This window comes from Cuculus canorus, chromosome 3 (assembly GCF_017976375.1).
Source record: "Cuculus canorus isolate bCucCan1 chromosome 3, bCucCan1.pri, whole genome shotgun sequence".
NCBI classification, from domain to species: domain Eukaryota; kingdom Metazoa; phylum Chordata; class Aves; order Cuculiformes; family Cuculidae; genus Cuculus; species Cuculus canorus.
The window spans coordinates 110,759,085-110,773,559 of record NC_071403.1 but is presented as its reverse complement, the minus strand read 5'-3'; the positions used below and the strand labels follow the sequence as shown (position 1 = coordinate 110,773,559).

At 35.8% G+C, this 14,475-nt stretch overlaps 1 protein-coding gene across 6 annotated transcripts in view; it reads right to left on the bottom strand.

Annotated features, from left to right (window-relative positions):
* The window catches only part of CEP170 (centrosomal protein 170), a 93,217-nt gene that overhangs the window by 20,119 nt on the left and 58,623 nt on the right, over positions 1-14,475 (bottom strand). For 5 of the 6 annotated variants that reach the window (XM_054061990.1, XM_054061987.1, XM_054061989.1 and 2 more), the window contains exons 10-12: positions 10,602-10,751; positions 4,443-4,569; positions 535-2,364 (exon numbers count right to left, since the gene is read on the bottom strand). In XM_054061990.1, the coding sequence (XP_053917965.1) occupies positions 535-2,364; positions 4,443-4,569; positions 10,602-10,751 (2,107 nt within the window). The remainder of the gene's footprint in view (positions 1-534; positions 2,365-4,442; positions 4,570-10,601; positions 10,752-14,475) is intronic. The other variant, XM_054061992.1, reaches the window with a different exon arrangement.

Genomic DNA, 14,475 nt, shown 5'->3' with positions numbered 1-14,475 from the left:
CTTCATCGTTGTTATTCTCATCAAGCAAATCTCACCTTTGTAGTTCTAGAAGCTAATATTAAATTACAAATATAATTATCCTACAGATGCTCAGGGTATACCTCAGGGAACACTTGCTATTCTGCATATTTACAAGCCTACCATACAAAAAAATATTCTATCTTCTAGGTAGTAAATAGTGCTTCTGGCCTTCTGAACTTCTACTACCATGACCTGAGCAAAGAGATCTCTGCTTTGTTTTTGTACTAATGCAAATCAGTGCTGCCATATCTGAATGCCTCAATGCAACTCTTTGTTACTGGTTTCAAGTTAAAAAAATAATCCAAGGAGTTACAGGATTACAATTAATTTTCTTCATATTTTAAGTAAGAAACATCCACAAGCCTGGTCAAGGAAGACTCTTACTCCAAAGAAAAAGACTGCATAACTAAAACTCAACAAGTGTTTCACAAGAACTGTTTCTTACAAAAAAAAAAATCTACATATGAAAAACATTTTGTATTGTACAAGACTAGTTCAAATAATCTCACATACCTGAGGGAGAATTATGAGCTGAAGCCAAAGATTTGGATTTTGAATCTGAAAGTCGAGAAATGCTATTGGCTCGAGTTCTAGCAGAAAGCTTAATACTATCTCCTGCTGATGTTAACCTTGAACCACTTCTGATAATAGCTTCTGGGGTACGAGACGAGGCAGTGCTTCTAGTCATTGTTGCTTCAGAATCACTACGTGCTGATAAAGAGCCAAGTCGAGTTCTCCGAGGTTGAGCAAGTAAGTCTATTCTGGAAACACTTCTCCTCCCTGATGGAGGTTTTGATGTGGAACTTGTCGTTGACACTTCAGAAGCCACTGAAGCCTTATCAGCATCAGCAAGCTCGCTATCTGAGGCTTCCCCAAGCCGTGCTCTGCGCAAGAGAGAAGTCCTTGTAGGACGAGGTCTTGGAAGAGTGGTAGATTTACTAGATTGCCCAAATGCAACAGGAGAAGTTTTTGATTTAGTTGATTTTCCTTCCATCTTGGAATGTAAAAGTTCATCTGCTGAGGCAAAAGGAACTCTTCCATGTGATTTGCCAGAATAGGTCTCCTGGTCAGATGATAAGATATCAGAAATGGCAGAGTGAGGTACACTAGATGTTTGGTCATCATCTGTCAAATCTACTGATGGTTGTCTCATTCTTCCACTGGATTGCACAGTTTTGCGAGCATCAGCTCTAGACCCACCATCTGAAGACCGACTTTTAGTTTTCTTTTCCATCTTTTCTCTGGCACTTGTTGCGGAAGATTTTAAAACATCCTTTGAAGGGGAACCAGAAGAACATCTGTCTTTATATAAGGTTGTAAAGCTCTTCCGCTTCTGTGTGGATTTTCTTTCAGTGTCACCAGTAACAAGACTGATTGTGCTGGCTGTATCTACATCAGATTCTGGTGATATGGAATTATCTCTGTTATAGCTAGGAGTCTCAGGACCTTCATCGGTTTTATTTTCTTCACGCAATTTAGCTTCAAGGAAAGCCATTACAGCTTCTGTGTCTTTTAAAATAAGAGTTGTATCTAGACTGGAATCCGTGTCCATTGAATCACTTCTGTCACGTATCCTGTTTACAGATACTAAAGGAGCAGCAGATCCACTTTGCTTATTAATGTGAGGAATAAGTTCTATAGGTATATTTGTGCTAGGCTTATCAATAGTAAAGCTACCTTGCCTCACTAATGGTTTTGAAGATTCCTTTTTTTCTCCGCCAGATGTTTTAGGACTTTGTCCTTTAATACTTTCTTCATTTGTTCTTCTCTTTCCTTCACTCTGTACCAACTTCATTTCTGCTTTATCTGTAATGTGTACAGAAGCTTTGTCTTGATTATCCAAAATTTTGGGTGACATAGCAATCTCCTCTCTACCTTTATCAACATGGTTTGCAGTGGGTTTTGTAGAGGATGATTTTGGGGGTGTCCAGTGTCCTTGTTCCTTCCTTTCTTGTTGTTGAATTTTTGCTAAAGCTTGTTTCACCACAGAAGTTTCTCTGCCAGTTTCGGCTCTCTCTTTACTGGAAGAACTAGGGAAAGAAAAAACTTTGTCTCCAGTAGCTTTGGGCGAAAGACCATTCATTGTTCTGCTTGACTTAACTACACTTCTGCCATCAGCATCTGAGGCGCGAACTGGAGTTTCCTTCTCCTGAAGTTCAGTGTCTTGCTTTTCACCTATTTCTGATCTCTGATGAGATGTAGTTTTTGCTTTTGAGCTTTCACTCACTTTCTCCTCTTTGGGAAGCTGTGGAAGTGTTCTCCTCTTTCGTTCACTCTGGCTGTTGATAGAAGCAGCTGAACCAGTGCTTCTAAGGGAAATACCAGATTCACTGATATCTGCGTCTAAAAATGAAGAAGGAAAAAAAAATGTCTGAGAAGTCACTCAAAGTAAATGGAAACATTACATTCATAAGGCTGTGTAAGACTAATAAAATAACATAAAACAGAACTGAAAAAAGACATTATTCCATCCCTCTGTTCTATGGTAGGATCAATTATACTTAGAAAATACGTGTTTAAAAACACTTAACGATTTCTTAAAAATCGCACTCGATGGAGGATTTGACTATCTCTATAGGCTATTTCGGTAGATAACTCTTAAAATAGTTTTCTTAATCTTTAACAAGAGCTGGACTACAATTTAGTCCATTATTGCTTCTAATATTCTCATTAGGCATCATTTCCTCTTTACAAGAAAGAATCGAAACACTCCTCTTATTAAAGAGTAGAAACTCTCAATTAAATTAATAAATTAATTAATTAATTACTAAATTAAATTACTAATCAATAAATAATAGTAATTTCTTTTTGGAAGAAATTCCCAATAATATTTCAGTATCACCTTTTTTTTTAAAGTAGTCAACTTATTTATTCAATTTTAGAATTAAAGATCATGTTCTTCTTGCTTTCACTGTGTCAGAATAGTACACAGAATTTAATGCTAACTCTTCTGTGAAGAAGCAAACTGTCTCTTTTCCAGTAAAGAATAAACTGTACAGGTTTAGATCTCCATAAAGAACACAAAATGCATTTGAATTAATTTATTAGTGTTATCTAAAAACTGAGGGCAGTAAAATAAATCTACCACAAATCCACTTAAGAAATGCATATATTAGTTTTAACTAAGTTAAGATGTTCTAAGAAAAATAGAAGGAATCTGAATGAAAAAAAAAAGAATTATCACCTACTATGGGATTCAAAACTGAGCAGTTCAGAAAATGGTTCAGTTCATCTAACCTCGGCCAGGAATGAGTTAACCTAAACTTACCAAGGAAGCTAAAATTTGGGCAGAAAAATACGGACAGTATCGTTATTGGAGGGGAAATATCATTACCTTCGGAGGGGAAAAGAAGAAAATTAAAAAAAAATAAAAAGACGCTCAAAATTATAACACCTCCTTCCCCCGATTCTAGTCACCACTGCCCAACAAGACATTATTGGACATGTTCTATATATGTATATCTTTAGAAGTGGTGCACACAGGAAAACATTTCTAATTCTAAAATACATTTATTCCCCTAATCTTAAAGTTTGTTTTGACAACGAAGATTTAAAAGTCAACTGGAATTAGAGGAAATGTTGGAATTGCAGGACAAAACCATATCTCAAGTAGACTGACAATTAGGTACTTCACTAAACAGCATATCACTTTCACAAAATGAAGCATTCATTAACATGACATCCCTTTGTAGTTAGCAGTTAATTTTGTAACGAGCTACACTACTAACTTTACCTCAATGCACAAGTTTCAGCATAAAAATTACTAGAATTAAATCATCATCTCTAAGGTGAAATTGAGAAGAAAAACATGAGACAACTGAAGTAAGGTAAGCAATTCCTTTATAGTCAAGAGCGTAGATCATAAAGAACAAACTATTTAAAATAGAAATATGAATAGTTTCAGGAAGAGATACAGCCTGAACATCTACCACTCACAAGGGTGATAAAGTTGTTCATTGCTGAGGAGAAGGTGTCTTACAGTTTTCAAGAAACACAGGTTTCCTGTGTTTCCAAGATAAGGAAGTATGCTACACTTCAGCTGAACGATGACTGCTTGACAATCAATCCATCAAGTACAATTTGGAGTCAGTAGTGAGCAAGATATGATGACAGAAACATACTATGCAGATCATCCCAAACTGCATTCAAGTGAATGTTTCTTCAATATTGCACAGTTCTTCTATTTTTTGCTTTAGTAACATTCAGTTTAATGTGCCAAACAAGACTACTTCTGCTGTGCCAAACAAGACTACTGTTGAGCTTGGTTTTAAGGTGTTACTTCTCAATGACACAAAAGAATTTCAGGTAAAGATGTGGTACTAAGAGCAATACAACTGCTTATGTAGGTACATAATCACTCTTTTCTCCCTTTCATAGGTTTCTTCAACAGAAATTATGACAACAGAAACAGCTTTTAATACCATTTTCTAATGGAGCTGGCACAGATGACTCCAATCTGATGTCATCTTGGTCATGATGTGTGTGATTAGCAGCCAAACTGGCCCACTGTGATACCCAGCGTTTACTTCCAGGGGCGGTAGAACCTTCCTAAGGAAGAAAAAAAGCAGAATTACAATTGTTTGATAAAAACTATGCCTTCTTTCCAGGTATTTCCTGAATAGATATATCAGACACTGTTTCCCCAGAGGAAGTTGAAATAGGAGTTTACCTCAGTAACTTTTAGAACTACAAGCTCTAGAATGGCAAACAAACAAAACCTATATATAGTTGCAGAATCACTACAGAATAAACAGCGTTTCCTAGTGCAGTGAATTTACAAACACCAAAGGCTATATGAAATATATTAGAACATATGCTAGCTCTAAAAGCAGTTTATTTCAGTCCTCAGCTCAGGAGAGCAGGAAAGACACAGGGTCTGCATGCCTGTGTGTGTGTGAGTGTGTTCAAAAATTAAAAATGTGCTTCAGGAAGACAAGAAAGTGACATTTTACCAGTTTAGAAGACACTCTTGTCAGACATGAAATGTTCTATTTACTTCATTAAAGAAAGACTATCTTAAGGACCGAAAGAGCAAGATACCTTAAGACAGAAAAGAAAGGAAAATCAGATTATTTGATTGGCCTAAACAAAAAAGTAGCAAAGATTAGCTTTAAACCATCCTACTGGGTAACAGTGAGATCAATGTAATCAGGATCTGATAACTTTTTGCAGCTGACCTAGAAAGGAAATGATTTACTTTCTTGATGGTAAGCCTTTTGAAACACTGCAAAATTTTAAAATGTAAGAAAAGTAAATATAAAATTAAACCATCTTAATATGTTACGTTGCTATAGTATCTTAAGAGAAAGCACTGCAAATGACAGAAGTCACCAACCACAATTCTAAAGGAGTTACATAACCATAGGCAAGTCAAATGAGAAAGCACAATTCGAGATCAACAATAGAGATGGGAAAGACATGAAGATATCAGTAACTTGCTTAGTAAGGACATGTGCAGGAACTATTTCCAAGGCTAGCTGAAGCTCTGCTGCCTGTTCAAATCTTGGCATGACTATTCAAAACACTAATTTTTGCCTCATGCCCTGGCCACTCTGGGATTCCAGTCTTTGAACAGGAACCAAGTCTATAAATTTTATAAAATTTAATTAGCAGAAATGGAATGGTGAACAACGTCATCTAGAGTATGATGACTTCTTTCAAATTAAAAGTTACTTAGATATTTGAGAAGACTTGAATGTATTATCTTGAATGTCTCCTGATTAAATGAGTGACCCTAATCAATGTAAACAAGTGCAATATCATGAATTTTGCAGACTATTATGAATGTAGTCAGAGATGCACTTAATCATTTGATTGAACTATTATAAAAACCTCCACATTGTGAATTCATTTCTTAGAATCAAAATGTTATAAAATTAAAATCTAATAAAAGCAAAGGAAAGCAATTCAATGTTTCTGTTATTTATGGGCATTTCTGCACACAATGCAAGGAAAAAAAAGAAAGAATATTAAAAAACACGCAAAAATGTGCGGCATTTATGCATTGACCTAATGCTGAAGCCTCATTTTTCTTTCATATCTCTAAACTGTTTTTTCTCTATTGCCTGTCCATCGCAGTGAGCTTCCATCTTTAATAAAAGAATTCATTATAGCCAAAGCTAAATACGATAGATGTCCCAATTATCTTTGCTACAGAAAACTCTGGCTAGTTCCTTGTGTACCAGCATGTCCAATTCCAGAGACACAGACATGACATGTATTGGAAGTCCACTTCACAACAGAGGAATATATTAAGACTTTGCAGATTCGCAGTAGTAAAGAAACATAATAGAATACTTTTCTCTGAAAGTAATCGCTCTGCCAAAAAATTTCTACATAGCAGTGCATATAAACGTGTGTTTCACATTGTTATACAATCCTCTGTATATACAAGTGCAAACAACAAAGCTATGCAAAGGTCTTTTTTCATAGTAGTTTAAGAACATTCAGAAGGTGAAAGGTTTATCAAACACACATTAAAAATGTCACGTTTCGTTATCTTAATATTCTTCCTATAATCTAGAACAATTTGCATCTTACAGGCTCTCAAGTAAACAATCCTCCAAATCTCTTGAATAACAAAAGGAATTTTCTAGTCTTTCAGAAAAGCCAGTTCTACCTAAGATATACAGATACATTTTAACTTCGTGTGAAATCTGCCTTCCCTTATACTTATCACATATACAAACTAAATTGGAGTGACAGATCTTCATAAAATGTACCAATGGACTTCTGCAGACAATATTCAGCCTGAAGATTTAGGGCTTCAGACTGTACATCTGAAAAAATGGCATAGCACACACGACACCTGGAAAAATTTCCAATACCTGGTGTTTCAGAGCAGAATAATAGATTTTTTTAAAACTTCAACAAGTTGAATCAAAAAAGTCTTTTCAGAGACATACTCAAGTCAGCTCATGTTGTAAGAATCATATTATGCCATTCTTTCATAAACTGAAGTCCTATCTTGAAAGCAACTATTTTAGTCCCTCCCACTTTGTCTGCTTCAGAACCATATTCTTCCAGAGGTGATAATTTTTTCTCAAATTTCCATACTCACTTTACTTACAGCTAACATCTTCACATTTGGTCCTGGAACAACATTGACATCTATCTCAAACAGTTCTTTTTCCTTCTGTTGCATTTACTCCACTTAAACAGCAAAACGCAGTAACTGCACCAATCTCAGCTAAAGTGGACTACATAACTTGGATAGACTAAATGGATTGTATCAATCTGTTCTCATAAAGTAAATCTCCATCGCCTTAGTAATCTGAGGGAACCTCTTTGTACTTTCTCTATTCTTGTATTCAACCTTCTTAACCAAGAACAGTAACAATTCTAGCATCAGTATTTCAAAGGAAGCTTCACCAACACTTTCTACCATGGTGACAACACTGCTCTTATCTATTGACAATACATTTTCCACAGTAACCAGCAGTCATATTTGGCTTTTCACAGCCATATGACATTGGTGACACAATCACCCTATGTTCCAGTATAGCATCTACGTTCAATCAAAAAGTAAGTATCCCACTTCACACTGAACGGTTTGCTCTACAGAAGGACACTAAATTAGTGTAATTAGGACAAAAAAAAGGAAATAGAGCCTCTAAATACACAAAACAGTTCACCACTTCTAAGAAGCAATATAGCAAATATTTACATGAATGAAGTTATTCAGTACCCAGAATGTCAGCAGCACTATTTATTCTATCTTCAGTGGGGAAGACATGAAACAAGCATTCAAAACATGAAAAGGAACTTTGTAGTCAATGGCACTGAAGACCCTGCAGATGCAGAATTTTCTACTGCGCTGTAGTTTTAACAAAAATTTTTTAAAATCCCACAAACTAAACAAAAACCAGGTATGTCCTTAAGAAGCACTTCAAAGACAATGTTGATAAACCATGTACATTATTTAAGAACTGTGTCCAGCATAGATAAACGGCCACTGAAAATTAAATGGAATCTGGATGGGTAAATCATAGCCCAAAAGGTCTACTACATTTTTATTAATCAAACTCATATAACATGAAGAAATAATAAGAACAACAACAATATTAGCTTCATTCTCTACTGTATTTAATTTTCGCTCTTAAATCACACTTACCTTGGTTGGCAAGTGGCAGCTTATAACATAGAAAATAAAAACATTTAAATATTTTAAATAGATGGATTTAGTATATTTATCGCCTATCTGTAATCATTGACAAGGTAAGAACCAATGCATGCAAGCTCAATCCAACTGTGTCAGACATTCTCACTGAATTTTATCTAGCTTCAAGACATACACTGCTTTAAAGTACTAAAGCTTGTCACATCAAAGGAAAAGCTTAGAGTTCCTTTATAAGAAAAACATTTTAGGTCCTTTCCAAGCTTGTTATTCATGGTACTTCAAAAGCCCTGTAAAGTTAAGAGAATAGTCCTTCAACTCCAAGTCACCTTTTCCAGCTTCCTGAATTGAAATATCTTAAATTTTTATTCTCTGTTTTTTCTATGTCAATAATGTTCTGAATTCACCCCATTTTGCTAAATCATCAACAGGGCAACTGGAACAAGGACCACTCACAATCTGAGCAGATGCAAGCCTGGGAACACCAAATTAGCCTGAGGTTACCTGAATATTTAGCCAAGATCTTCAGCAAGGTTTATCAGCTTATGACATGCAGCTCAGTAATGCAGTAAGTCTTCCAAAAACCACAAGTAAAAAAGTCGTACATAATGTGAATACAATACCACATACTTTACAAATCAAATACATTTGTCTCTCCATTTCCTAATGTATAAAACAAACTGAGTGTACGTTTCGGTAATAAGACTTTAAATACTACAATCTTCTATCAATAGTTATCCTCATGATTGTTCTCCCATTACGATACTACAAAACACACCTCTTTTTCTGAAGTAGCTTCTATTTTACTTCTACATACATATCAAACAACTTCTATTTTTAACTTTCTCTGGAAATCATTTTTCCATCCTCATCCATCCTCAACACTTCTTACACTAATTCCTTCTATATCCACATTGCTTATGTCAGTTTTGCTCCTTTACCCACCCATTTTTAATTTTTCCGTATTATGCCTTCTAATACTCTTGTAAATTTAGACTATGACAAATAACCCAATTCCTTCCCAATAACAAAGATCATTTTATTGAGCAAAAAGCATCCACAATATTAAAAAAGCATCATTCTTGTAACTTCAACCTAAATCAAACTGATTATGCCATTGCTGGAAGGATTCTTACACTAGTCTTATGATTGCATAAGTTGTCTCAGTCTTATAAAATCAAACCCTGTTATTTGCAAAACACGATACCTGGAAAGCTCACTTATGTTCATAAAATAAATCATGCATTCTTCTACTGCTTATGAAATTATAGAAAGGGAAAAATATAGATACTTTTAATAATTCTGAAAACTGATAAAGACAAAAGAGCTGAATGCTGCAACAGGCAAGAAAAAGAAGAAAGAGATAGATTGTGGTTATATATTCACATGAAGGAGAAAGGTGAAGTTTTTCAAATTCTTCCACACGAGATGCCCATGCTGTATGGCAATAACTTCACTTGAAGTAGCTACCTTAGAGAAACTATTCAAAGATACTAATCTAGATATAGTAATATACTTAGTGTATCAAGATTGCACAATAGCTAAAACAGAACCATGATAAGGCACAACCTCTCTAACAGAAACAGATTCCTACATACTAAAAATGATACATTTGCATGGCAGGCACACAAAGCCGGTATTTTAAGCTCTTTATAGTCCAGAAAATTTATTTATGAAGTCTGCTAATTTACAGGATCTTACTTCAGAAAGTTTGCCATGGCAAGCAGAAGTAACTGTGGCATTCTTTATTACTGTTACCAGATTAATTCTACTCCAGCATGAACCCGTTCTGTTCCCAACACATTTCAAGTTATAGTTTACCCATCACAATGATATCAGAATGTCTTCGAAGATTTGCATATTCTGAGTCATATATAAAGAGCAAGCATTTTCCTTCACCTAATCATTCAGCAGCTGTTTAAATTGTCCTGCTTCTGAGACAATTAACATAAGTGATTTCTCATTACTGGCTGCTCACTTGAGAACTCAAACCCTGAATGTAAAAGCCTGAAGTCCTCTGGCTTCAGAAAAAAATATGAAATGTATTATCCACCAATTTTTTTTCCTAGTTGACTTTGTATCACACATTAATGCATGCAACTTAATTCTGAATTTTAATATAGTTACTTGTTTGGGCTATAAAACAATCAGGTTTTCCCCAGTTCTGCTGCATAACTTACAAGAAGTTTATATGTGCTGCAAATAGAATGTTGCAAAGAACTTGCAATACACTGATGTTAGTGCACATGGAAAGGTAAGTAAGTTTAAAACACCTTCAGGGTGCCTGAATCCGACAGAGAAGTTTTGATAAAGCAATAAAGGCCTAAGAAAAATAAAATACTTCCAGATCTGAGCTAATGTTTTCTAGACAGGGTTTTGTTTGCTGTTTTACACTTACTGGTCAGTTAATTAGTGCTCTCTCTTACTGGAAGAAGAAAGAAGACCATCAAAAATTAAATTCTACCTCTGCGTCAAGAAATCCAGTTGTACTCAGTGGTCTTTTTTCTTCCAGCACTACTGCAGCAGAATTTATAGCCCAATCTTTTACTAAATCTTTCTGGTTCTCGTTGATAACAGGCCTATTATAATCCTGGCTGTCATCCACTCCAAATACCTGAAAATGAAACAAACCATTACATACATTAACCCAATACCATCCTGATACAATGTTCAATGTTAATGGATGGATGGTGGCATGCTGAAGAGTGAGTTTAGATAGGTTTTGTTGTATTATGCTTATCTGTTATCTTGATGAAATCTAAAAATTAAATAGAAGAAATAGCTATGGTAATTTAAAAAAAGAGTAGATGTCTATGTCAACACTGAAAATTCAAGGAACTGCTAGCTGAAATGGTCAGATATGAAAAAAATGACACTTTGATGAAAGAAACAAAAGGTAAAGACAAAATCATTGCAAAAAAACATTTTATAGTCCATTTCCCAATTAAGGAAAAGAATCACAAAGAAACAAGATATACAAATGCTTACATCTGCCAGTAATACACTTAATTATTTCTCTAATACAAACAAAATTTCAGTTTTTCATTTGTTAGGGACTTTAGTAGATCTTAGAAGTCTACCAGGTCTCACAAACCATGTGGACTCATCTCATTCAAGACGTGACTTGCCACGGTTCTTCTACTACACTGCTTCCTACTAACCCTTATTAATTGTTTCCACTTGTGACAGAATAATTTTCTCATAACATTTTAAACATTGCTCAGAGATAGATACCAAAAAAAAAATGTTATTACCAAGGCAATTTAGTAATAAAGACTTAAGCAAGAGAGCCAGCATACTGCTGTCAAATTTCTCATGAGTCACAGATACTAAGGAAGAAGAATTGCTTTTAGAATTGATGTATATTTCAAAGATATTTTAGACAACATATTGTATCTTGGAAACATGTAGTTTTTAAAATTTATAAATTTCTGCCTAAGAAATAAACGCACTGCTTTACTACTAAGGACTTGGACATTAAAAAAAAATACATATTAATGACACACACATTAAAATTGGCTACTAAAAAGAAATTGTTAACATCAAAAATTGTCTTGTCTTAAAGAAAGACAAAGAAAAGGCAAGAGGGAAATTACCTTCACAGATGTTATGCTCCTGTAAAAAATACTACTAGTGCAAAAGAGAAAAAAATACACATAATTATTTTTCCCCCAAACTGTTTGGTAATTCAGTTTTGCGCTGCAAAGCTAGAGGACTGGTTTATTAAAATTCTGAACAAGAGTATTTAAAATTGATTCACCACTAGATGGCAACAAACCATAATATTTTTTAGTGTCTGAGAAGCAGCTGAATTAAAATCCAGCACCCTGTCATTGAGCTCCTGCTTGTGCTCTTCTAAGTGTCCAGAAAGGTGCTGCTATAGCATTTATACATTTACAACTGAGGAAGCTCTTTCAAATGCCTTGGCTTATATTTTGCTTTCATGTGAAAAGCCTGCTTTCTGCAATTCTTAAATTCAGGCAACGCTTCCCAGTTTTCAATTAATACCTAAATCATGTCCAGACACGATTATGCATCAATTGCTAAAGAGTATTTAATGAATACTTGTTTTCTTAAAAAAAAGTGTAATGTAACTTTTGTCTTTAATGATATACTTTTGATTTGCAGAGTTGTACTAGTTTTTGAAGATACAAACCAGTTACTACCCACTATCTCCTTTCTTTGAACATACTGCTATTCTGCAGCCACTTTTCTCCTTGTTTAACGCAGTTCCACTTATGAGAGTTTCACATGTTCTTTTAAATGAATGGAAATTCTGATTTTATTGCATAAGCACCTGAAGAAAAATATCAGTTCAACACTTCTGTATTTAATCAGGACTGCAGGAGTAAATTGGTGCCTGTAAATCACTTCATATTCACTGGTGGCACACTCATTTACCATGTCAAATTTCTTTACTTGTAACACAAAGAGCAGCACCCAAAGCTTGCTTCACTCAGTCTTACCTTTTATAGTACTAAAGGCATATTCAAGCAAATTTTATTATTCTTCTTCTTCTACTACTGAAAGTACTGCAAATCCAAATTTGAATATTGGCTATTTTTTCTGTGAAAGGCAATATGGGTAGCAACAAGACCCAATAATAGCTAATGCTATTATTAAATAATTATTTATTATTAATTAATTAGCTATTATTAGGAATAATAGCTAATGCTATTATTCCTAATACTCCCTCTGTATGTATAGTGCGGATATCATAGGCCAGAAAAGATAACCAAAATAGTTGGAGACAGTATTACTAGAAGGAAAGGAAAGCACCTTTTTCAACGACTGTATATTTTTGCACTACACATTCATTCTACATCTAGGAGCACTGGCATGTGCATGCACCTGCCCTGTCCAAGTTACACTGCTCTTCTCTATTTCAGTGCTGTTTAAAATCAACTACATTGTTTCATACAATAATTTCCATTGTAAATTAGGACATTTTGATGGCAAGGGAATGACCAAAACAACATTAAGTCAAGCCCCATTTATGAAACGTAGTCAAATATAATTTTGCTCAACCTGCAATCCAGTTGACCTCTTAATCTAATGGATTAACAAGTGACTGACTGCATCCAGTTTTGGTCCCCCAATATGAAAGACAGCCTAACTGGAGGGTGCTCTGCAGGGGCCACCAAGATGGCTGGAGGACTTTCCCTGTTAAGAAAGTCTGTAGAAGCTGGGCATGATCAGTTTGGAGAAGGGAAGGCTTTCAGAGTGCCTAAAAGGCTTCAGGGGTGCCTAACAGCAACCCGCCCAGTAACTGTGGGGAGTGCGTCAAAATGACAGGTAGACTCTTCATACTGGTACATGCAGGACAACAAGGGATAATTCATGCAAGTTGAAACAAGAGTAGTTCAGACAGAATATAAAAGAAAGCTTTTTCGTTCAGGGGACAGCCTAGCAAGGTTGCCTAGTCTCTGCCTTTGTAGGGTGCAAGGACCCAAACAGATTAAGTCCTGCAAAATGTGTCCGGCCTCAAAGCTTTGAGCAGGGAGTTGGGATAGAGACCTATGGTCCTTTCCAGCTTGTGATCCTATGCTCCACAATAACAGTGATCCCGGATTATAACTTAGCATTTCAGGTCAGCCTTCTAGTTCAGAGTCACTCTAGAGAAAGTCCAAAGGGAAATCCAGTAATTTCTCAGTTGTACAACTGTCAATGCTACGGCTAACTACAATGGTCTCCTACAATGAGCAGGGCAAAAGGGATTTCTTGAAACATACTTTTCAATTTGCCAACTGTATCCCAGGCTGCATCAAAAGAAGTGCAGCCAGCAGGTTGAGAGAGGTGGTTCTGCCCCTCTACTCTGCTCTTGTGAGACTATACCTGGAATACCACACCCAGCTCTGGAGCCCTCGGCACAGGAATGACATGGACATGTTGGAGTGGGTCCAGAGGAGGGCCACAAAAATTATCAAAGGCCTGTAACACCTCCCCTGTGAAGAGAGGTTGAGTGAGTTGGGGTTGTTCAGCTTGAAGAAGAGAAGACTCCAAGGAGACATTACTGTAGCCTTTCAATACTTAAAGGGGGCTTATAAGAAAGACGGGAAAAATCTTTCAAGCAGGGCCTGTAGCGACAGGACAAAGGGTAATGATTTTAAACTGAAAGAGGGTTAGACTAGGTATTAGGAAAAAACATTTTATGCTGAGGATAGTGAAACACTGGATCAGGTTGCCCAGAGAGGTAGTACATGCCCATCCCTGGAAACACTCAAGTTCAGGTTGGATGGGCCTCTGAGCAACCTGATCTAGTTCAGGATGTCCCTTTCTCACTGCAGGTATATTGGATTTGATGACCTTCCCGGTACCTTCCAACTCAGACCATTCTA